This window comes from Leptopilina heterotoma, unplaced genomic scaffold (assembly GCF_015476425.1).
Source record: "Leptopilina heterotoma isolate Lh14 unplaced genomic scaffold, ASM1547642v1 Lhet_123, whole genome shotgun sequence".
Classification (NCBI taxonomy): Eukaryota; Metazoa; Arthropoda; class Insecta; order Hymenoptera; family Figitidae; genus Leptopilina; species Leptopilina heterotoma.
The window spans coordinates 1,988,111-2,013,266 of NW_025110842.1; the positions used below are offsets into that span (position 1 = coordinate 1,988,111).

Sequence of the window (25,156 nt, forward strand, 5' to 3'; positions counted from 1 at the left end):
AATTATATTTTTAAATAGTAAAATCTTTGGAAAAATGTAATTATTTTCAACAAAAAATTCGTGAAATTTTTTCAATTTTACGAAAGAATTCTGCTTTTTTCTTAATTCATAAATAAATGAATTTTTTATTAAAATTTTGTTTTCTCTATTTAATTTTAATTTTTTTTTGTCAATTATTAAAAATAATTGAGTATTTAAAAAATTATTTTAAAAAATCGAATTCTCTATGAAAATTTCTTTTTTCTATATTCAATAAGTTTCTTCATTTAATTTTTCATATATTTAATTCTTTTAAATTTTGAAAATTATTAAAAATAATTGAATTAATGGAAATTTCTTTTAAAAATTAGAAAAATAATTAAATTTTCAGAGAAATTGTTAATTTTCATTGAGTTCTACAGGACTTTTTTTTTAATAAATTATTAAAAATAATTTGAATTTTTAATCAAAATTTGATGAAAATTTCCTTTCTTTATTTAATTTTTTCTATATTCAATTCTTTTGTTTTATGAAATTATTGTTCTTGAAGAAAAATTTTTAAAATAATTAAATTTGCTAAGTAGTTTTTTTAAATTATTAAAAGTATCTAAATTTTCGAAGAAAACTTTTTTTTTTATTCTTGTCCTTTCTATTTTTTATTCTAGTTTCAAATTATTTCTTTTTCTTCCTTTCTTTATTTTTTTTCTTCTTTTCTATTTTGTTTTCTAATTATTGTTTTCCTGTTTATTTACTTTGTTTTCTTCTTTATTTTCTACTTGTTTTTCTTTTATTCTTTCTCGATTTTTTTTACTTCTGTTTCCCTACTTTTTATTCTATTTTTTAGTTTATTTTTCTTTTATTTTCCAAAAACTTTTTCTCTTCTATTGTTAAGTCAATTTTCTGTTTTTTTGTTAAATAAAAAACTAATGAAATAATAATAATATCCTTAGACAGATTTTTTTGTAAAAATTAAATTAAAAATATTTTTATTGATTATTTTTTTTATTACTTACTTGTATTCTGCTTCTTTTTCTTCTGATTTTTTTATTATCTTTAGAATTTATTTGATTAAAAATGAATTTTCGATCTTAAAAAAAGTGTTTTTTTTTAAGGAAAAAAGAAGAGAAATGAGAAAAAACAGAAAATGTTAAAATTGAAAGAAAGAAGGAGAAAATTGTAAAAGTAGAATTATTTAAAATTTGAAAATCTCAATTTCAAAATATTAAAGTAGTTTTTTTTCTCTTTATTTCTTTGCCCCTTAGAAATAGAAAAACTTTTTTCACCAACACAATAATTAATCTACTTTTTTTCTCTCTTTTTTCAGGGAGGATTATTGCCAAAATGAAGAAAAAAGAAAAAATAAACGAAGAAAAGTGAAATTAAAGAGAAAAGAATAGGAAACTAAAAAAAAGTAAGGAATTTTCAAATTAAAAAATAATTTACAAATTGAAAATTAAGAAATCGAGAGAATTCTTTTTTTTCCACACAATTTCTTTTTTTTAAATACGTGTCAATCTTTTTTTTCTTCTTTGCTATTTTCTATAATAATTTATGTTTGTCTCGTTGTTCAACTATTATTTTGTCTCTTAATTAAGAAAAAAAAAACTTTTTTTTTCAATTTTCTCACCGTGAAGAGGAAAAAAATCCAGGAGAAATATTCTCCCTTGAGATTCCGCGACGCATTTTTTTTCTCTTTTTTTTTTTTTTAAAGAAAACTGTTTTGTGTTACTTCACTTTTTATTTAAAATTTAATATATATAGCTTTATATATTAAAATAAAAAATAAAAAAAAATAATTGTTTCTATTCAATTTCTTATTTAATTTTCAATAAAAAATTGTTTTTTTCTTCTCAACTGAAAACGAGAAAAATTGGTAAATAATTTTGTTTTTTTTTTTTGCAGTTTCGAAAATCGAATTCAAAATATTGATTTATTGAAAATTGGCATTTTTTTGTAATTTTTTTTCTGTCTTATTTATTGTCCATAATAATGTTGAAAATATTTTTTTTTCAATTTGTTTAAATTTGAGAAAATTCTTCTCTTGTTCCTCATTCGAAAATTTAAATTTTTTCCGCTTCTTCCGTTTTTTAAGGGGTTAGTAATTTTTTTTCCATCATTGTAACTGAATTTTTTAGAAAATTAACAATTTTTTAAAATAAATTTAAAAAAATAATTTATGAATAATAATTTTGAATCAAAAAAATAATTTTGAATTCATGATTATAAATTTAAAATCAAATTTGTTAGTTAAAAAAAAAGGTTTTTTTAAAAATTCTTTTTTAATCGAAAGTAACAATGATGAAAAAATTAACGAAAACATTTGTTTTCTTTCAGTTAGAATTTTTTTTAATTTGAATTTAAAATAATTTTTACTAGTTTTGTCATTTTTGAAAAAAAAGGCGATGTGAATTTTTTTTTATTGTACTTTTTTTCTCTCTCACAACGATGGAAGGAATCGTAAACAAACACAATTCGTGTGTACAAAGGAGAAATAGAAAAAAAGACAAGTTACAGCTGAAAAAAAATAAAAAAAACTGTAAATATATATTTCGATATTTTTTTTTTCTCAAAAAATCTTCATTTCTAGATGTTTTTAAAAATATTTATATTCGGCAAATGTTTATGGCACATAATCACAAATTTGTATTTAAAAAAGAAAACGAAATCTTGAAATAATTTTTAATACAAAAAAGAATTATAAGGCGAAATTCAATTTATTATTGAATCGAGTTTGGAAAGAATAAATTCCGAAAATTTGTAAGTAAAAAAAAGAAAAATTAAAAAAAATTTAAAGTATAATATAAAAGTTTACTGTTTAACTATCAATAAGTTTACTCTCTAAGGTCTTTAGTCTTTAATTATAAAATTATGTGTTGCATGGAAATAAAAAAAAAAAGTATCTTTTAATCTTTCTGAAAATAATGTCTCTTTATCACACATACTTACACAAAATATACATATTTACATATAAGTAAGTAAATAAATAAATAAATAAATTTATATAAATAAATATATACATTTATATCATTTATATATACAAATAAAAAATATATATACATTTATATATATAAATAAAAAAAAATATATACATTTATATGTATAAATAAAAAATATACATATTTATATATATAAGTATATATAAATAAAAAATATATATATTTACATATATATATTTAGCGTCTATGTTAAATTAAATAAAAATAATTAGGATATCAAAAATTGATAGGCATCCATTTATTACTTGTATGTATAAGAATTTTGAACTTTCCTCGAATAGAGGAATTGCGTTCATGAAAAATGTAGTACATTGTACATATTATTATATTGATATGATACGGTGGCGCAATTTACTGTTAGTAAAAAAAAACTTAGTCTGTATTTTTCTTTGAATAAATAATTATTAGATACATTAAAAATAATGGAGTTGAATTTATCATTTGTTAATTTGATTTTTACACTCAGAATTAATTTTTGCACTACCTTCTTTTTTTAATACATTTTTTTGCAATTTCCTCCTTAATAGCCAATTTAAAATAAATAGAGATTCATTTGAATATTAGAAAAATATGAAGAAAATTACATGTAATTGCTTTTTATTATTTTTCAATATAACATTCAGGACTATTCTCATAAATAAAATTTAGCACATTCACAATCTTGATCATTTTTTCTTCTTTTGATATTGTTTTACTGGGTTCAAGCGTCAGAAAAATTACTTTCTGATTCTCAATGGTTTTTTCAAATCTCTCAATACGTTTATATTTTTCATCAATAGGTAAAAAATGTGATTTAATTTCATTCCTGAAAAATTCATAAACGTCTGCAACTCCACAACGACTTTTCAGGTGTATTTTTAAAAATATTACTATTCCTGTACTAATAGTATCATTTAAGATGTTTGATAGTACAAGATGGCGATTTTCACTGCAAGCTTTATTTAATCTTAAAGTCACAAGTTTTCTTTTATATATATACATGTTTTGAGGAGTCTCCTTCATATAAAAAGCCTGATAAAGTACAATTGGCTCTTCATTCAATTCCTCATCACATTGTCTAAGAACCATTCTTAAAAGTGCAACTTTTAAATTACTTTGAATACTAAATCGTCTTTTGTTAAATGTATAGCTAATTCTAAAAAAATCTTCAAATCTGATTTTCTTTTGAAAAATATCTAAGTCTGTTGTGTACATATTATAATAGTAATCAAAAATGGAACTCGATTTTGAATTAAATAGTGTCTTCAATTTCCAGTAATATTGATCATTGTTATGTTGAAAATAAAATTTTGATTTATATAGAACATCATTTATGTATTTGCTATTATTAATTTTCCAAGGTGAATAAGAGTCCATAATCCTCAGGTGCTGCAAATAATTATGAGCCAGTTGATCATATGTCGGTAAATTAGGATTGTCTGTATCTACAGACAAAATGTAACTCTTCAACATATTCACAGCTTTGGTAAATGTTGTCATTGATACATTTGACGAGATTAATTCTGCAGCTCTTTTAATAGCATTCATCCTTCTAGAATTTCTTGCATTAGAAAGTTCTCTGTTTTTTATAGTATTAATAATAGTATACCATCTATCAGGCGATAAATCGTTTCTTTCTAGATCAATAAATAAAAACCGTGTATCTCCTTGTTTCTCATATCTCGTACCTGTTACTGTAAAAGTAACATCTGGATATAATAAGTATAGATTATTAAGATTGTACTTATTCAAATCGATAAAACCGTTTAGTGAGGAACTTCTTATGAAATATAGTATTCGTGTCTCATTAGCCTGTTTATTCGATTCCTTATTCGGTGGCACTTGACCAGAAGGATTCATTGATAGTAGTTTAAAATCGTGAAAAGTAAAATTAAATCCTACTGAATGAAATAAAAATTTGATGTAGTCCGGGTCACTTGAAAACTCTAGAAGCCAGAGTTCAAGGGAATATGTTACACCGGCATTTACTTGCTCAAGAGCTAAACTTTTTATCATTGCACAGAATAAATCTCTCTCTTTTAGTGTCTTTAAAATTTTCACACCATAAAGCTCTAATTTTGATAGAATTTCATAGCTAATATTAACTTCTTTATGTTCGTCTTCATCTATTTCTATCTCCAGATCACTGTCCTCTGGCGATGATTCTTGTCTTCTAAACCGTTTAACTATTTTCAAATCGTTTCTTTGCACTTTTAAATTTTTCTTTCCTTTCCACATTTCAGTAAAAACGGGCAAAACATACTCTGCAAATATTTTTCCAATTGCAAGAAAATTAAGATTTTTTGATTCCTTTCTCAACGAGCAAATATTCTTAGTAGTGAGATTGTTTGAGAAATCGTGAAACAACATTTCCTGTAGATTGGAAAAGCTATTGTTGTTATCCTGGTAAATATTTCTTACATAACCTGTAATGTTGCCGTAGTGGACAAACAGACCCATATTAATTATGTACTGATAGAGTTTGTTAGCGTCCTCCAAATTATTCGGATCTTCAAAACCAGAAATATTAATTTTACTTCGTATTTCTTTAAAAAGATGGATTTTTGCTGCTGACTCATTCTTCGACTTGTTTAGATATTCAAAAAAGGCGTTTAAAACGGGTACAGTTTCATTTTCGACTGAAGATGAAAGCAGGTTATGGTTATTCAAAATAATTCCTAACGTCGTAATGTAGTGACACACAGAAAAGAACTGATTATTTGTCATAGGGGTCATAGGCGAAATGAATGTTGTAGACTCCATTCTAAATCACTTCTAGCTTTATGGTTATGTTTGTCTGCTTTTGTTTTCTGTTGCGTTTAGCTAGAAATTGGCGCTTTTATTCACACTCTGGTAGGTATTGCTTTTTTACAGGTAATCTGAAAATAAGTGTCAAGTCTCTTTTTAAATTCAATTTTCCACTAATTAATAAATTTTTGTACAGACGATAAATTAAATATTAAACAGTACCACTTCATGACAGTACCTGACAGGACGTTGAACTATTCGCACGGTTGGGACGTTGTGAGTATAAGTTCCTGTAACGTGCACGGCTGGGTGAGTACGATTTTAAATTTAAATTCGAATAGTAAACAGGGATGGGTAATTCAAACTTCAAGATTTTAAAACTTCTATCTTTGTTTTATCTATGCTGTTATTCCGGTTTGCGTGCCTGTTTTGAAAGTCACGTCATGTCTATCGCAATCTTAATACTTCGTGACTGAAGTAATAAAAACTTGCCACGAACTAATAAGATAATGGTGGAAATGCCACGTTTACAAAAACGTACGCCAAATGGAAGAACTGCATGCAAGCTGTTACCTGTATCTGACGTAATATTCTTACTTTTTGTACTTTTGGTGGTAAATACGTTGTTAATGTCACATGTTATACTAATAACGAATTAAAGTATTTTCAAAATAATAATTTTCAAATTTATTTGTAGGGGAATAATAAATATGTTTTCTTTATACAAATGTCAAGCAGGAATAAATATAGCATGTTTACTTTTACAGTGTGTTCACCGATTTTGAGTTTTTGCATTGCTTTTTATTTTTATAACTTAACTAACGTCATAAAGTGTAATATTTCTTACCTTTAGATTCTCAATTCGGTGTCTTCGAGATCAGACGATACATATATACAACTGCAGAATATGCGTCTCTTCATAAATATTTTATAGTAGTCACATTGCTGGTAGTGGTAGGGTATATAATTATTATCTAGAAATCGTGACAACTCTGTAAAAATTTCTATTTTCTTAAGATACAACAGTAGAAATTAAATTTTTTTCAACAAACTATTGGTGAGGTATTAAAAAATATTTATTTTTTCTGCTACTCAATATTTCGTTCTATCAAGAAACGCTCTCTAGAGTCTGTTAACAATAATTCTTATAACTACCCAGATAGCCAAGCGTAGAGTACAGTACCTGGTACAGTGCGAAGGTATATGGATCTAATGATCGAAGAGAAGCTACAGTGAATTTTTCTAGGATTTCACGTCTCAAAATTTCACTTGCCATTGTTCTAGAAGCTACGTTTGTAATTCCTTTCAAAGATGTAATTTCTTCAAATTTTATCAAATCGGTACTGAAGAAATAAATACCGAAAATATTAATGTAGTGACAAACAGATAGAAATTGAAAGTTTGTTGGATTTTTCATAAACAGTGGTTGGCTCTCCATCATGAATTGATTTTTGTCTGTTATTTAGTTTATCCGCTTTTGTTTTTATCCAATTAATTCTAAAACTGATAAATTATGTTGTTTCAAAATATTTTAATAATTATATTAAAGATAATAGTTTTGCAAACTTATGCCAACGTTCTCTTAGCAGGAGCATATAATTATGTTAAAAAATTGTGATAAATAATAATAATTATATAAATTTTTTTCTTCTATTTCAAAAAGAAACAATTTTCTAACTTTTATCGCAAAATTATGAAATTTTACAAAATTTCAGTAAAATAAATATTAGAAATCATAACTTTTTAGAAAAACTTTTTTCAGAAATCAAAACTTTATTTGTAAAATGTACAATCAAAACATTTTTTTGAAAACAGATTTCAATAGAAATCTCTTTTTTTTTAGACAAAATGAAGGATTAGAAAATATTTAGTAAAGTTTGTTTTAAAAATAATTGAAATTTAGTTTAAATATACTTTGAAAATAATTGAATTTCAGTTTAAAAGCTTTTGAAAATAATTGAAATTTAGTTTAAAAACTTTGAAAATAATTGAATTTTAGTATAAAAGTTTTTGACAATAATTGAAATTTAGAAAAAAAAATTGAAAATAATTGTTAAAATAATTAAAATTTACTTTAAAAAATTGAGATAAAGCAAACTATTGAAATTTTAGTAAAATATTTTTAAAATAATTGAAATTTTGTTCAAAAACTTTAATAATAATTGAAACTTAGTAACAAAAATTTGAAACTAATTCGTAATTGGTAAAAAAATTTGTAAATTATTCAAATTTTGTTTACAAAATTTGAAAATAATTAAAATTTAGTTTAAAAACTTTGAAAAAACTTTGAAAAAAATTTGAAACTAATTCGTAATTGGTTAAAAAATTTATAAATTTTTCAAATTTTGTTTACAAAATTTGAAAATAATTAAAATTTAGTTTAAAAACTTTGAAAGTAATTATTGAATTTTAGTTTAAAAGTTTTGAAAATAATTGAAATTTTATTTAAAAATGAAAAGTAATTGAAATTTAGTTTACAATTGTGAAAATAATTTAAATTTAGTACAAAATTTGAAACTAATTCGTAGTGGTAAAATAATTTGTAAATAATTGAAGTTTGGTTTATAAAATTTGAAAATAAATAAAATTTAGTAAAAAAAATTGAAATAAAATGCAATTTAGTTTAAATATGGAAAATAATTAAAATTTAGTTTAAAAATTTTCAAAATAATTAAATTTTAGTTTAAAAGCTTTTGAAAATAATTGAAATTTAGTTTAAAAACTTTGAAAATAATTGAATTTTAGTATAAAAATTTTTGAAAATGATTGAAATTTAGAAAAAAAAATGGGAAATAATTGAATTTTAGTTTAAAAGTTTTTGAAAATAATTGAAATTTAGTACAAATAATTCGAAATTGAATTAAATTTAATTTAAAAAGTTTGAAAATAATTAAAATTTAGTTTAAAAACATTGAAAATAATTGAATTTTAATTTAAAAGTTTTTGAAAATAATTGAAATTCGGTAAATATTTTTCAAACTAATTGAAATTTAGTTTAAAAACATTAAAAATAATTGAATTTTAGTTTAAAACTTTTTAAAAATAATTAAAATTCAGTAAATATTTTTCAAACTAATTGAAATTTAATTTAAAATAATAAAAAGAAATTGAAATTTAGTAAAAAAAAAAAAAATTTGAAATTAAATGAAATTTAGTTTAAATATGGAAAATAATTTAAATTTATTTTAAAAACTTTGAAAATAATTAAATTTTAGTATAAAGGTTTTTGAAAATAATTGAAATTTAGAAAAAAAAATTGAAAATAATTGTAATTTAGTTTAAAAACATTGGAAATAATTGAATTTTAGTTTAAAAGTTTTTGAAAATAATTGAAATTTAGAAAAAAAATTGAAAATAATTGTAATTTAGTTTAAAAACATTGGAAATAATTGAATTTTAGTTTAAAAGTTTTTGAAAATAATTGAAATTTAGTACAAATAATTCGAAATTGAATTAAATTTAATTTAAAAAGTTTGAAAATAATTAAAATTTAGTTTTAAAAATATTGAAAATAATTGAATTTTAGTTTAAAAGTTTTTGAAAATAATTGAAATTTAGTACAAATAATTCGAAATTGAATTAAATTTAATTTAAAAAGTTTGAAAATAATTAAAATTTAGTTTTAAAAATATTGAAAATAATTGAATTTTAGTTTAAAAGTTTTTGAAAATAATTGAAATTCAGTAAATATTTTTCAAACTAATTGAAATTTAATTTAAAATAATAAAAAGAAATTGAAATTTAGTAAAAAAAAAAAAAATTTGAAATTAAATGCAATTTAGTTTAAATATGGAAAATAATTAAAATTTAGTTTAAAAATTTTCAAAATAATTAAATTTTAGTTTAAAAGCTTTTGAAAATAATTGAAATTTAGTTTAAAAACTTTGAAAATAATTGAATTTTAGTATAAAAATTTTTGAAAATGATTGAAATTTAGAAAAAAAAATGGGAAATAATTGAATTTTAGTTTAAAAGTTTTTGAAAATAATTGAAATTTAGTACAAATAATTCGAAATTGAATTAAATTTAATTTAAAAAGTTTGAAAATAATTAAAATTTAGTTTAAAAACATTGAAAATAATTGAATTTTAATTTAAAAGTTTTTGAAAATAATTGAAATTCGGTAAATATTTTTCAAACTAATTGAAATTTAGTTTAAAAACATTAAAAATAATTGAATTTTAGTTTAAAACTTTTTAAAAATAATTAAAATTCAGTAAATATTTTTCAAACTAATTGAAATTTAATTTAAAATAATAAAAAGAAATTGAAATTTAGTAAAAAAAAAAAAAATTTGAAATTAAATGAAATTTAGTTTAAATATGGAAAATAATTTAAATTTATTTTAAAAACTTTGAAAATAATTAAATTTTAGTATAAAGGTTTTTGAAAATAATTGAAATTTAGAAAAAAAAATTGAAAATAATTGTAATTTAGTTTAAAAACATTGGAAATAATTGAATTTTAGTTTAAAAGTTTTTGAAAATAATTGAAATTTAGAAAAAAAATTGAAAATAATTGTAATTTAGTTTAAAAACATTGGAAATAATTGAATTTTAGTTTAAAAGTTTTTGAAAATAATTGAAATTTAGTACAAATAATTCGAAATTGAATTAAATTTAATTTAAAAAGTTTGAAAATAATTAAAATTTAGTTTTAAAAATATTGAAAATAATTGAATTTTAGTTTAAAAGTTTTTGAAAATAATTGAAATTTAGTACAAATAATTCGAAATTGAATTAAATTTAATTTAAAAAGTTTGAAAATAATTAAAATTTAGTTTTAAAAATATTGAAAATAATTGAATTTTAGTTTAAAAGTTTTTGAAAATAATTGAAATTCAGTAAATATTTTTCAAACTAATTGAAATTTAATTTAAAATAATAAAAAGAAATTGAAATTTAGTAAAAAAAAAAAAATTTGAAATTAAATGAAATTTAGTTTAAATATGGAAAAGAATTAAAATTTAGTTTAAAAAATTTGAAAATAATTGAATTTTAGTTTAAAGGCTTTGAAAATAATTGAAGTTTTATTTAAAACTAGAAAATACTTGGAATTTAGTTTAAAATTGTGAAAATAATTTATATTTAGTAAAAATTTGAGACTATTTCGTATTTGGTAAAAAATTTGTAAATAATTCAAATTTTGTTTAAAACATTTGAAATTCAGTGAAATTTAGTTTAAAAAGTTTTGAAAATAATTGAAATTTAGTTTAAAATCTTTGAAACTAATTGAATTTTAGTTTAAAAGGTTTGATAATTATTGAAATTTAGTTTAAATATGGAAAATAATTTAAATTTTTAAAAAGTTGTGAAAATAATTGAAATTTTCTTTAAAAAATGGAAATAAATTTAAATTTAGTAAAAAGATTTTTGAAACTTAATTAAAATTTAGTAAAGTTTGTTTTTTAAAGTTTTTTTTTAAAAGTTTTTTTTAAAATTTATTTAAAGTTTAAAGGGCAACAAAGAAAAAAATACTGTCATTGAATTTTTTCTCGCTGAATTTTTATTTAATTTTTTTTTTTGTGTTATTCTCTAAGTATTTTAATTCCTTTTTTTGGTAATGTACTCTCCAATTTATAATCGCATTCTCATTATTACATATACAAAATTTCCATACAGTCTTTAAAATCTTGAAAGAGTTTTATTTATACTTTTTTTTTGTAATTAACAACAATATTGTGTTTTGTGTGATTTAAAAAAAAGAGAAGTAGAACTTAAAAATTAAGTTGGGAGATTATTCATTGGTCGCCGAGTTATTACAGTTTCTTTTTTTTTTTTAATATAATATATATAAATTAAAAAAAAAGTATCTTTTCTTCGTTGACCCTTAAGATTCAAGGGTTTTCTTTTTCTTTTAATTTTTATAGTAAACGTGACGTTGGGGGATTAAAAAAAACCACTAAGAATCAAGGGCCGAATGTGTTTTTTTTTCTTAAAAAGTCATAATACACGCATTGTCACGTATTTTTTTTTTTGTTTTATAATTAGTAGGAAATAAAAAGAAAGGAGAAATTTGCAGAAAACACACATTTTCATTGTGTGCAGAAATAAATGTAAGGATCATCATTGATTTTTCTCCTTTTTTGTGAAACGCGTGCTAAATTTTTATTTTAATTTTTTTCACTCTCTCTCTGTTTCTCTCTTCGGTTTGAGTTATACGTTACTTTACTTCTTTAACGTAAGCTTCCAATTCGGCGTCAAGTTCCTCGGCAGTTGGGGTTTTTGTCGCTGTACGATTGCCTCCTCGTCCTCCTCGGCGTCCTGGACCGCCGCCACCTCGACCTTTTCGAAGAAGAAAAAATTATTTTACATTCAATTTCAATTCATTAATCGAATAATTAATTAATACTATTTTTTTAACTATTAATATTATAACAAATATTATTTTTACATTATTTTTTATTCATTTTTTTTCTCCTTTTGGTTTCTTTTTTTAATTTTTGTTAAACAAGTGAATAATAAAAATATAAATTTTAAATAAGATGTGTAATTTTTTCGTAGGCATTCAATTACATTGAAAATTTTCTTTTTAATTCTTTATAAAAATTCAAATATTTTTGATAAAATTTTACAATAATTCCTTGTAAGGATTTTAATTTTCATAGAGAAACAAATTAAATTATTTTCGTAAATTTTTATTAAATTCCAGTTAAGAATTGAATTAATGCAAATCTACTAAACAAATTTGAAAGTAATTAAATTTTTTGAAAATAATTAAAATTTAACAGAATTTTTTCAAACTAATTGAAATTTCATTTTAAAAAATAAATAATTGAAATTTAGTACAAAAAATTTGAAAACAAATGAAATTTAGTAAAAAAAAAAATAGAAAATAATTGAAATTTAGTAAAAAAAAATAGAAAATAATTGAAATACAGTTTAAAAATTTGAAACTCATTAAATTTTAGTACAATTTTTTGAAAATAATTGAAATTTAGTAAAAAAAAAAAATTTGAAAATAAATGAAATTTAGTAAGAAATTGTTAGAATAATTGAAATTTAGTAGAAAAAAATTTCTTCAAATATTCTTGATACAATTTTAATTCAATTCCTTGAAAAGAATTTAATTTTCATTCAAACAATTAATTTATTTTCGTAAATTTTTTATTAAATTCAAAGAAAAATTCAATTTTTTTTATAACTTATAAAGGAAATGAATTATTTTTAGTAATTATAAAAGAATTGAATTATTTTTAAGAAATTATAGAATTCTTCGGAGGAATTTAATTATTTTCAAAACAATTTCAAAAAAAATTTGTTGATGTAATGCAATTATTTTAACAATTTTTAATAAAATTCCTCGAAAGAATTCAATTATTTTCAAAAATTTTGATAAAATTTGTTTAATATGGAATTTAATTCTTTTCAATTAAATTTCTTGAAAAAAATTTTATTATTTTTAAAATCTTTAATAAAATTATTTGAGACAATTCAATTATTTTCTTAAATTTTGATAAAATTCTTTACAAGAATTCAATTCTTTTTCACAAAAAATTTAATTGAATTCCTTAAAAGAATGTTAATTTCTATCGAAAGGAAATTGAATTATTTTCAAAAATTACAATAAAATCTTGAAAAGAATATAAATATTTTCATAAATTATAAAATTCCCGAAAAGAATCCGATTATTTTCAAAAATTTGGATAAAGTTTGTGTTTAATAGAATTTAATTATTTAGAATAAAATTTTATCTAAACTCCTTGAATGAATTTAAATTTTTTTCAAAAAGAATTGAATTATTTTTAAAAATTACAATGAAATCCTTAACAAGAGTTCAATTATTTTCATAAATAATTCTAAAATTCCAGGAAGGAATTCAATTATTTTCAACAATTTTACTAAAATTGATTTAATAGAATTTAATTATTTTCAATTCTATTTCTTGAAAGAATTTAATTTTTTTTTTGAAAAACTTACAATGAAATTCAATTATTTTCAATACAATTTTCATTAAAACCGTCGAAAGAATTGAATTATTTTTTTAAAAAAATTTAATAAACTTCTTCCAAGTAATTCAATTATTTTCAAAATTTTAATTATTTTTTTGTTTTATTTTTTCTCATGAATTTTTCTCAAAGAAAAGAATTTTCCACAGGAATTGAATTATTTTCAATACAATTTTCAATTATTTTAAAAAATTTTTAATACAATGTTTCGAAAGAATTCAATTATTTTCTAAAATTTTAGTAAATTCTTCGAAGCAATTCAATTGTTTTTATAAATAATAAATTGTTAGAAATTCAATTTTTTTATACAATTTTCGTAAGTAAACTATTTAAATTAAATTTAAATTTAAATTATTTTCAAAATTTTTTATTGTATCGTATGAATTGATTTTTGTAAGAATTATTTTCGTCAGCAAAATAATTTTCCACAGGAATTAAATTCTTTTCAATACAATTTTAATAAAATTTCACGAAAGAATTAAATTATTCTTCAAAATTTTTAATACAATTTTTCGAGAGAATTCCATTGTTTTCAAAAATTTTAAATTTTGATAAAATTTGTTTATTGGAATTTAATTAAATTTCTATAGAGAATTTAATTATTTAAAAAAAAAAAATATTTAACAAAATTCTTTGAAACAATTGAATTATTTTCAAAAAATTTTTGTTCTAAGAATGACTTTTTTGAAATTTACAGTTTATTTTTTTTTAATTTAAATTTTTTATATAAAAATAATTTTCATTAATTTTGATTTTTAAATTTTCATTTGAAGATTTCTCATTAAAATTGATAATAAATTGAATTATTTTCAAAATTTGCTATTGAAATTCTGGAAAAATTAAATTTTCAAAAACATGAAATTAAATACTTAAAACGTACAATTATCAAAGAACTTTTAAAATATATATTTGAACATTGAAAATATAAAATAAATGAATGTTCACCTCTGGTGGGTCCGGTTCCTCGATTTCCCCGGAAGCGTTGCTGTGACCTTTGTGGAAAATTGCCGCCTCCAATTCTCGATGTGTTGCGAATTGCTTGTGGTACTGGAATCTCTGATGTTGCCACTTGAATATTCATCTCGCGACCTGTTATTTTCGAGTAGAAAAAATGTTAATAAGTAAAAATTATTCTCCATCTTCTATTTACGAAGTACTTTTTTTCTTTAAATTAAATAAATAAATTTAACAATATAAATTTATTTATAATATAAATTTAATAATTTTAATTATTATATTATTTTAATAAATATTATTTAGAATTTTTTTTTTCATTTCTAATTAATTATTGTAAATAAATACCGTCAAGTGGAACTCCATTGTATTGTTTCATGGCTTTAATTGCGTCTGCTCTTCTCTCGAAAATAACATCAGCGGAGCCCAAAGAACGACCAGATCTATCATAATGAACTGCCGCTGATTTTAGCGGGCCAAATTCACTGAAAAGTTCCTGTAAAAAGAAAATATTTTCAATTCTTATTCTTCTGGTTATAAACTAATTTTTTACTAAATATAAACAAGTAAATAAAAAAGAAAGAAAAAAATTAACTTAGAATAAAGTTTCGAGCAAAAGATAAAAAAAAAATATTAACGAAAAACTCACCTGAATATCTGAGTCGGAAACTCCAAAATCGAGATTTGATACCAAAAGTTTGGTGGTACCTGAACTGCCAATCAGGCCGCGACCGACTTTTTTCACTCCATCGAACATGTCATGTTTCCACGCACTGTTTACATCGCCCTGGAAAAATTTCAATTAAATTAAAAAATTGGTAATTATATATTTTTTTATTTATTTACCATTTCAATTATTAGAATTTCCATTCACGTTTCTCTAGTTAAATTTTTATTCATTTATTTCTATTTTTGGAATTTTTATTCAGTTTTTTGAAAAGTAATTAAAAAATCTAATTTTTTACGAAAATAATTAATTAAATTAGTTAAATTTGTATTTATCATAATTTTTTATAAATATGAATAAATAATTGAACTTCAATTATTACAATTGAAAAAACGGTTTTTTTTATTTATTTTTACTATTTTCTTCATTTAGAACTAAAAATTTATTTTAAAAATGTGAAACAATTCAAATTTAGTTTAAAAGTTTGAAAATAATTGAAATTTTGTTAAAAATTGTGAAAATAGTTTAAATTTAGTGTAAAAAATTGAAAATAATTAAAATTTAGTTTAAAAAATGAAAAATAATTGAAATTTAGTGAAATTTTTTAAAAATAAATTAAATTTAGAAAAATTTTTTCAAACTAATTGAAATTTAATTAAAAAAATAATGAATAATTGAAAGTTAGCACAAAAAATTTGAAAATACATGAAATTAAGTAAAATATTGTTAGAATAATTGAAATAATTAAAAACAAATTTGAAATAAGAATTCAATTAATTTCAATACAATTTTAACTGAATTCCTTGAAAGAATTTTCATTTCCATCGAAAGAATTGAATTATTTTCAACAATTAAAATAAAATTCTTGTCAAGAAATTGAATTATTTTCAAAAATTACAATAAAATTCTTGGCAAAAATTTAATTACTTTCATAAGTAATAAAATTTGCTGAAAAGAATTAAATTATTTTTAAGAAATTTAATAAAATCTATTGAATAGAATTTGTTTTCAATTAAATTTCTTGATAAAACTTAGTAATTTCATTTTAATTTTAATTAAATTTTTCGAAATAATTAAATTATTTTTCAAAAATTTTGATACAATTCTTTAAAAGAATTCAATTAATTTCATAAATTATAAAATTCCAGAAAAGAATTTAAATTTAGTTCAAAAACTTTGATAATAATCGAAATTTAATAAAAAATTTTAGTAAAAACAAAATTTAAAAATTATGAAAATAATTGAAATTTAGTTTAAAAATGGAAAATAATTCAAATTCAATAAACGATTTGAAAATAATTGAAATTTAGTGAAATTTTTTGAACATAATTGAAATTTAGTTCAAAAATTTTGATAAAAATTGAAATTTAATAACAAAATTTGAAACTAATTTGAATTTGGTAAAAAAAATTTCGAAATAATTCAAATTATTATTTTCAAAAAATTGCAATGAAATTCTTAACAAGAATTCAATTATTTTAATAAATTATAAAATTCCAAAAAAGAGTCAAAAAAATTTAATAAAATTTATTATATAGAATTTAATTATTTTTAATTAAATTTCTTGAAAGAATTTAATTATTTTCAATTAAACTTCTTAAAAGAATTTAATTTCAATACTCAAATTATTTTTGTAGGAGTTTAGTTATTTTCAATACAATTTTTATTAAATTTCACAAAAGAATTCAATTATTTTGTTTTTTAATATTTAATAAAATTTTTAAAGAAAAGAAAAAATTGAAATAAAACAAGAATTATATTTTCAAAAGAAATGAAAAATAATTAGAAAATAATTTTGAAAAGAAAGAATAAAATAAAGAAGAGAAAATAAAAATAATTTGACAGTAAAAATATAATAATTATAATAATAATAACAATAAATAATAATAAAATGAAAAAAAACTTTAAATAAAAATATAAATCGTTAAATATTTCTCCAAGTTACGAGAAAATTTCCAAATTGAAAATTGAAGTACAAGGATAAATATTGTCAATTCTAGTTTATTTATATATATTATAAATATACACATATACAAATAATGCGAAATGTAAATTTTTCGAGAGAGACCAGACAAATAATGACGTCATTTTCAACGGACATTGTGAGCAAAATAGAAATTCGATTCGATAAGATAAAATGAAATGAAACGACAAATTCCATCATCTTTCCTTTTCGTGCGAAAAAATAAATTTTATTTCATCTTTTCAAATAATATATATACAATACACGCAATCAAGGTCATTACTTTGTCAACTTTCTCATTTCGTCGAGTATCCAAAAAAAAAAAGAAATCAATTTTTACCCAGAATTATATGTCAAATTTCCGGAAATTTAATCAAAATCTCGAGAGAGAAAAAAAGTGTGTTTACATCGTTTATACGATTAGAGTCCAGGGGGGAAAAAAATTGGAACTTTTTTCGTTTTTTAAAACTAAGTTTTTAAAACGAATTACGAATAAAATATTAAAACAAAGAGAGAAATTTTTGGAAAAATGGTTTCCGAGACGGAAAAAAGAAAAAACTAAACGGAAAGAGTGAAATGAAAAAAGAGAAGTAGGAGGAAAAAATTCTTTTTTTGACTTACCCTTGTGTATGGAAGTGAACTTCGTACGATTCCACCGCGATTTCTTCCTCTCATGACGCCACCGCCAGTTCTTTGAGCACCACGAGCTCCTCTACGAGGTGAGCCACCGGTGCCTCCTCTTCCACGTCGTCCACCAACGCCGCCACGGCTTCGGCCACCTTTATTTTGCTTTATAATATCGTCGAGGCTCATTTCAATTTTGTCTACCATCTTCATTTATAATGCTTTTTTTTTATCAAATTTAATAAAATATCACACAGAAAACTAAATATTATTTCTCTCACTTTTTTTTTTGCAACAATAAAATTGGATAAATATCCCAACCTCTCTCTCTCACTGTTACTTCTCTCGCGGCGCGACAAAAACCCTAATTCTCGTTTTGTACTTTTAAAAGTATAGGCGAGAAAAATAAAAATGGCGACTTGTGGCGACAAAACAGTCTATGATGCTAACTTCGGGAAACAATTTTTGATGCGCGCGCGCTTGGCTTGAATTTATTCACCAGGGTTGGGTAGGTGACACGAATTTTGTATTAAGCTGCGTTCACACCTTCGATTTTCTGCACCTTTTTGTGATTAAAGTACGAAAAGGGTTTTTTTCGCCGAAATTTTAACCCCCAGGTCCATTTGTCCCATTTTGAAACTATTTGGAACTAATTTTGAACCTTTTCGTAATATTTTTGACACGTAGAAAATAACTTTTGTCCAATATTCGTTACTTCCCCCACTCCTCTAAAAAATGGAATGTAGTTTGTGAACGACCCTTTATGCCGTTTGGACAAATTTTTCGAAAGTTTCGGTAAATTTCAAAGGGCTGGGAAATTTTCAAATATAGCAAGGTTGGGAAGTTGAAGAAAAATGTCGGTCAACAATTCCGGTTCAAATATTTTTCCTTCGATTCAAAATTTCTAATTACAAAAAAAAACTACAATCGAATAAAGATAAATAAACAATGAATGTAAATAATTTGACGAAATTCTTTATTTTAAATAAATCCCCATTACACCCTAAATGTTAAATACTAAACATAAATATTAAAAAAAAAATCGGAGAAATAATACTGCGACAGAAAATGTGGAAGTCAAAGTGTATAAATTTATCGGCAAGATTATTAAATTCGCAAATAAGATCGAGGGAAAGTGTTATTGTTAAAAAAAGTTATTGTCTAGTCAGTGTTAATAGGTATTTTAATAATGAAAGTGTCAGTGGGGGAGTGAGAAATGATTTTATCGGAGGGCAAATTTTGTCGTGTAGAAGCAGGAGAGATGGGATTCTAACCTCAAAATTGAATGTGAGACATTCGTCAACATCGTCAACAATAGATGCGGTTAATCAAAATTCGGCATTATTAGATTATCTTCCGACTGGAGAATTAAGAGAATTGATAATATGGGTACAATCGACAACCTGTCTACCCTGGTGGGCTTCATTAGTTTTATATACTTTTGTATTTCGAGTTTCGGTTCAGTTGCCAATTTCGATTTATCAAGTAAGTTATTTTTATTTTTTATTTTCGGTCTTTAGTTTTTGTTGTTATTTCTTTTTATGTTTATTGTCATTTATTCACTTAATTGTTTATCTATGTAACTATCTATTTATTTATTTATTTATTTATTTATTTATTCGTTTATTTATTTAACACAGACGGACAAAACAAACTGAAACTGTCCCTATTTGTTTTTTTTATTCATTTTCTATTATTGTTTTTATTTAAATACTTTATTGTTGTATTTTTTAATTTATATTTTATTTAATATATAAATTAAATAATAATTACATTTTATATTTTTTATATCTTTTTATATTTTAAAATTTTATTTATTTTTATTATTTTTATTTTCTCATTTTGATTTATTTTCACGTATTTGTTATTAAAAAAATTTATTTTTATTAAAAATTATTTCTTTCTTTCCCTCAATTATTTGTTTATTTATTTTATTTTTATTTCCAATATTGACTGGACATATTTTTTTCTTTAAATTTTCCTTATATTTTTAAAAAATTTTTTTATATTTTTTGTCTGAAAATTCAAGAAAATAAGCAAAAAAAATTTTTCTTTCTCTCAATTATTTGTTTATTTATTTTATTTTTATTTACAATATTGACGGGACAATTTTCTCTCTAAATTTTTTTTATGAAAAAATTGAAAATTCTTTTTTCTTTTTGTAATAACAAATTTTTAAAATTTGCAGAAACATCTTATGTATCGTTATGCGAATGTGCAATCGGAGATTGTTGGTCACAGATGGAGATTGAAGAACGAAATGAAGACAAAAGCTTTAAAAAATTCTTGGTCGAAAAAAAAGGAAAATCGTGAATTGGCAAAAAGTGTATGGAACATATTCTCTGCTTTTTTTCTCATTTTTATTATAAATTTATATTTTAATTTATTAAGTCTCTTTAATTATTATTTTACCATAAATATTATTTTTAGCAACGAAAACAATTTTTACTTTAAAAAAAAACCAACTTTTAGTAAAAAAAAAACTAAATTTTTGGCACAAAAAAACAATTTTTTGTTTAAAAAATCAATTTTTGGTAAAAAAATCAATTTGTAGTAAAAAAAAAAACAATTTTTAGTTTAAAAAACCAATTTTTGGTAAAAAAAAATCAATTTTTAGTTAAAAAAAACCAATTTTTGGTAAAAAAATCAATTTTTAGCAAGAAAACGAATTTTTAGTTAAAAAACCAATTTTTAGTAAAAAAAACCCAATTTTTTAAATACATAATTGAATTCTCGCGAAATGTTTTACTAGAATTTTTGAAAATCCTAATTAAATTCTTTTGAAGAATTCTTTCAAATTCTTTGAATTTTTTCAAAATAACGGAGTTTTTTCTTTAATAATTTTAATTGAAAATTTTGAAACTAATTGAATTTTATGAACAATTTCTTTTAAGTTTTTAAAATAATCGTGTTTTCTTAATTCTTAATAATTGAAATTAAACATTTAATTATTGATGATTTTTTAATTAAAATTTTTAGAAAATAATTCAATTCTTTTCACAATTTTATTACAAATTTTCTAAAATAATTTAATTCATTCAAGGAATTTGGAAAAATTAGTTTTTAAATTCGATAAAAAGAAATTTTATTTTTCTCGAAGTTTATTAAAAAATTGATATATAATTAAATTTTTATAAACAAATTGTATCATTTTCTAATTTTTATAAAAAATAATTTAATATGTAACATGATATTTCTTAAAAATTAGGAAAATAAGTGAATTTTTTAAAATAAATTCTACAGACAATTTTAGAAATAATTGAATTTTTGACATTGAATCACTTTTAGAATTTAATTATCTTTTAAATAATTGAATTTCGGAATTATAATTGAAAATTCTTAAGTTTTAAAAAAGATATTTGAATATTTTTCAAGAAATTCATTAAATGTTTTGAAAATTAATGGATTTTTAAAAGAATTTTACAGTAAAAAAGATTTTAAATAACCAGAATGAAAACGAGAAGGAAAAATTGAAATAATTGAAAATAATTGAATGTTTGTAAAGACTTTACTATTTAAAAAAAAAATAATGGAATTGTTTCAATGAATTTATTTACAATTCAGAAAATAATTGAATTCTTTTGTGAAATTTTTTTAAAATTGTATTGAAAATAATTGAATTCTTGACAAGAATTTTATTATTTATAAAAAATAATTGAATTATTTCGAAGGATTTATTAAAATTTTACAAAAAAAAAAAAATTGAATTCTTTCGTGAAATTTTATTGAAAATAATTGAATTTCTGCAAAGATTTTAGTATTTAAAAAAATAATTGAATTCGTTTTTGTAGAATTTTATTAAATTTTTTTAAAAATAATTCAATTATTCCTTTGAATTTAATTGAAAAAACAATTAAATTCTAATAAACATATTTTATCAAATTTTTTAAAAATAATTTGTTGTCTTTCTTGGAATATTATAATTTATTCAAATAATTGAATTTTTATCAAAAATTTCATTGTAATTTTTGAAAAATAATTCAATTTTTTCGATGAATTCAGTTAAAATTTTATTAAAAATAATCGAATTCCTGAAAAGAATTTGAAAAAAAAATTTTTGAAAATTGAATTGTTTCAATGAATAATTTATTAAAATTTTAAAAAATAATTGAATTATTTCGCAAAATTTTATTTTAAATTTTTGTAGAAAATAATATTGAATTACTTCGAAGAATTTTATTATTTTTGAAAATAATTGAATTGTTTCGAAGAATTTATTTAAATTTTAGAAAAAAATTGAATTATTTCGCGAAGTTTTATTAAAAAATTTTGTAGAAAATAATTGAATTGTTTTTGAAGAATTTATTTAAATTTCAGAAAAAAATTTAATTATTTCGCGAAATTTTATTAAAATTTTGTAGAAAATAATTGAATTCTTATGAAGAATGTTATTATTTATGAAAATAATTGAATTTGTTTCGAAGAATTTATTATTAAATTTTGTAGAAAATAATTGAATTATTTCGCTAAATTTTATTAAAATTTTGTAGAAAATAAATTGAATTTTTTCGAAGAATTTTATTATTTTTGAAAATAATTGAATTGTTTCGAAAAATTTATTACTAAATTTTGTAGAAAATAATTGAATTTTTGCAAAAAAAAAATTGTACTATTTTTACAAAAATAATTGAATTCTTGCGAAGAATTAAATATCGAAATTTTTGAAAATGTAAACAGTAAATAATAATTAATAAAATTATTAATTATTAAAGGTTTAAAGCTGTGAGAGAAGTAAAACAAAGTTTGCAGCATCAGGAAATAAATTCTCTTCTCTTCTAATAAAATGATTAATATTATTATAATTATTTCAGATTAGTGAGGAAAAAAGGAAAATGTACGTAAATTATAATTGTCATCCGGCGAAACTTGGCATAACTATTGGAACATTGTTATTGGCATTTATGACTCAAGTTTGTGCGATTCGAGAATTATGTATAATCCCGCCAATTTCTGGTGTTTGTAAGTAATCACTTACAATAATTTATTTAATATATTTAAATTATTTTAAATACGACTTTATTAGATTTTTAATATTTAAAAAATAATAAATACATTTCTATTTTGTTTTCTTCTCTCTTTAGAATTATTAACGAAAAATTTACCACAACAATTATCTAGAAAAATAATCTATTTTATTTTTTTGTAAATTATAAATGTAAATTTTAATCATATTTTATATTTAGTGTTTTTCTTTTTATTTCAAATTAAAGTTCAAATTTTTTTTCGAATTTAATATTTATATTTAGTTTTTTCATTTCTAATTTAATTTCTATTTAGTTTTTTCTTGATTTTAATTTCTATTTAGTTCTTTTCGATTTTAATTTACATTTATTTTTTTTATTTCTATTCTATTTTAATTTTAATTATATAATTTTTTTTTCGATTTTAGTTTAAATTTCGTTTTTTTATTCCTATTTAGTTTTTTTTTCGATTAAAATTTACTTTTTTTTAGTTCTTTTCAATTTCAATTTAACTTTTAGTTTTTTTTTGTTTCTATTCTATTTTAATTTCTATTTAGATTTTTGTTTCGATTTAAATTTAATATATTTAGTTGTTTTCGATTTCAATTTTATTTATATTTATAGTTTTTATATATTTCTATTTACTATTTTTATTTTTATTCCTTTTTTTCGTTTTATTTGCCTTATTTTAATTTTATTCTATTTTTTGAGTTATAATTATTATAAAATAGTTATTATTGTTTATTTTAGCGGAAATCACAAGTTTGGAATTAATAACGGGCGGCTTTGGATGGTTTGAAAATCTTACGGAACAAGACCAATTTTATATTCTTCCAGTTATCGCAACTGTATTAACTTTAGTCAATATTAAGGTATTTAAAAGAAAAATTTAGTTTGAAAATAATTGATTTCTCAAAAATTTTAATGAAAAATCTTCAAGTGTAAATGTAAAAATGAAATTAATGTAATTAATGAAAGCTTCTAAAAAATTATATTTAAATATTTTTGAAAAAAAAAATAATTCTTAGAATTTTCGCATTCTAATTTTTTAAAATTCAATTATTTTCAATATTTTTCAAATACAAAGTTCTCAAAATTCAAATACATACAAAAAATAATAACATTAAAATTTTTTACAATTATTTTTTAACATTTTACCTGCATCACGATCATGTTCAAAATTTTTAATCAAAATTCTTAAGAAAATTTACTTTTTCAGATTTATTATAAAATTTTAGAGAAATCACGTTTTTATTAATAATTCAAATTCTTTAAAACTTCAAATTTTTTTTTTTTTTAATAGAAATTTACCAAATTTCAATTGTTTGGAAATTTTTCAATTCTATATAATTAAAAAAACTATCTTTCATAAATTATTTTTAAAATATTTTCAGAAAATTAATTTTAAGAATTTCTTTGTTATAATTTTTTTTGAAAATTAATTAATAACTTAAAAAAACATGGACAGTTACAATTATTTTAAAAAACTGAATTTTTGTATTTAAATAATTGAATTCTCGAAGAATTTTCGAAAATCTATTAAAAATAATTGATTTTGAGAAGAAGTTTAATTAAAAAAAAAATTGTAGAAAATATTTGAATTTTAAGAGAATTGTAGTCGTAATTTTTAGAAGTTATTAAATTTCAGAAAATATTTAGATTCGAATTGTAATTCGTTTTTTTGTTGTTTATTTTATTTTATTTCTTTGCAGGCGTTTTTTTATTTTTAAATTTACAAAAAGACGAATTATTTAGATATTTAATTATTATATTGTAGAGTTAAATTAACTTTTTTTTATTGATTATTGAGATTTGTTTTGCTTTCTTTTGCAGGCGTCGAATATTCTTTATCCACTTTCACCGCACAGTTCAAATTTATTGAAAATACTTAGAAAATCAACAACTTTTATATATCCAGCAGTGACAATGTTATTTACAACGCAATTACCAACCGTGAGTTACTTTTTAATTTAAAAATTTATAATTTAAACAGAAAACAATTTTTTTATTCTTCTGAAATTTACCGACTTTAAAATTCTATTTTCGAAAATTTAGAATTTAAAAATTTTCAATTTCTGAATTATATTTTATTTATTTATTTATTTTTAGGCGGAGCGAAATTTTATTTTCTAAACATTTAGAATTAAAAAACTTTGATTTTCTGAAAGTTATTCTCTTTCATTTATTTATTGTCGGGACAAAATCGTATTTTCTAAAATTGAGAATTTAAAAATTGTATTTTCTGAAATTTATTCTATTTTATTCAAATTTATTAACTGGACGAAATCTTATTTTCTGAAATTTATTTCATTTAAAAATAAACTTAAAAAAAAACTT

At 20.3% G+C, this 25,156-nt stretch overlaps 4 protein-coding genes across 9 annotated transcripts in view; 2 read left to right on the top strand and 2 right to left on the bottom strand.

Moving 5' to 3' along the window:
- The window catches only part of LOC122511860 (zinc finger protein 91-like), a 28,168-nt gene extending 26,804 nt beyond the window's left edge, over positions 1-1,364 (top strand). For all 3 annotated transcript variants that reach the window (XM_043627386.1, XM_043627404.1, XM_043627395.1), the window contains exon 8: positions 1,304-1,364. The gene's annotated coding sequence lies outside the window, so the exon portion shown is untranslated. The remainder of the gene's footprint in view (positions 1-1,303) is intronic.
- Positions 1,365-3,536: 2,172 nt separating this feature from the next.
- Positions 3,537-6,669, bottom strand: LOC122511874. Of its 3 annotated transcripts, none has more exons than XM_043627417.1 (3): positions 6,550-6,657; positions 5,941-5,992; positions 3,537-5,833 (listed from the first exon to the last, which is right to left on the bottom strand). In XM_043627417.1, the coding sequence occupies exon 3, from the start codon at positions 5,715-5,717 to the stop codon at positions 3,576-3,578; it is 2,142 nt and encodes a 713-aa protein (XP_043483352.1). In that variant the 5' UTR covers positions 5,718-5,833; positions 5,941-5,992; positions 6,550-6,657; the 3' UTR covers positions 3,537-3,575. The 3 variants fall into 3 exon arrangements, with proteins under 3 accessions (XP_043483352.1, XP_043483370.1, XP_043483362.1); XM_043627435.1 differs by having other exon boundaries at positions 5,925-5,992; XM_043627427.1 differs by lacking the exon at positions 5,941-5,992 and having other exon boundaries at positions 6,550-6,669.
- Positions 6,670-11,184: 4,515 nt separating this feature from the next.
- LOC122511906 (THO complex subunit 4) lies at positions 11,185-18,302 on the bottom strand. The gene is made up of 5 exons (XM_043627477.1): positions 17,856-18,302; positions 15,254-15,391; positions 14,953-15,100; positions 14,596-14,739; positions 11,185-11,986 (listed from the first exon to the last, which is right to left on the bottom strand). Exons 1-5 carry the CDS (start codon positions 18,069-18,071, stop codon positions 11,865-11,867), a joined length of 768 nt encoding a protein of 255 aa, XP_043483412.1. The 5' UTR covers positions 18,072-18,302; the 3' UTR covers positions 11,185-11,864.
- Positions 18,303-18,703: 401 nt separating this feature from the next.
- The window catches only part of LOC122511896 (cytochrome c oxidase assembly protein COX18, mitochondrial-like), a 33,086-nt gene continuing 26,633 nt past the window's right edge, over positions 18,704-25,156 (top strand). For both annotated transcript variants that reach the window (XR_006302567.1, XM_043627462.1), the window contains exons 1-5: positions 18,704-19,343; positions 20,047-20,184; positions 22,670-22,817; positions 23,570-23,691; positions 24,653-24,772. Coding sequence is in view for 1 of the 2 variants with exons in the window: in XM_043627462.1 (XP_043483397.1) it covers positions 18,927-19,343; positions 20,047-20,184; positions 22,670-22,817; positions 23,570-23,691; positions 24,653-24,772 (945 nt within the window). In the remaining variant the exon portion in view is untranslated. The remainder of the gene's footprint in view (positions 19,344-20,046; positions 20,185-22,669; positions 22,818-23,569; positions 23,692-24,652; positions 24,773-25,156) is intronic.

What these genes read in the sequence shown, in the direction of transcription:
- LOC122511906 (XM_043627477.1), bottom strand. Translation starts at nt 18,071, where the DNA reads ATGAAGATGGTAGACAAAATTGAAATGAGCCTCGACGATATTATAAAG. An exon ending in CAATGGAGTTCCACTTGACG is followed by an intron (nt 14,740 to 14,952) that starts GTATTTATTTAC and finishes CGAAAATAACAG; the next exon opens with GTCGCGAGATGAATATTCAA. An exon ending in AGGAACCGGACCCACCAGAG is followed by an intron (nt 11,987 to 14,595) that starts GTGAACATTCAT and finishes TTCTTCGAAAAG; the next exon opens with GTCGAGGTGGCGGCGGTCCA.
- LOC122511874 (XM_043627427.1), bottom strand. Translation starts at nt 5,717, where the DNA reads ATGGAGTCTACAACATTCATTTCGCCTATGACCCCTATGACAAATAAT.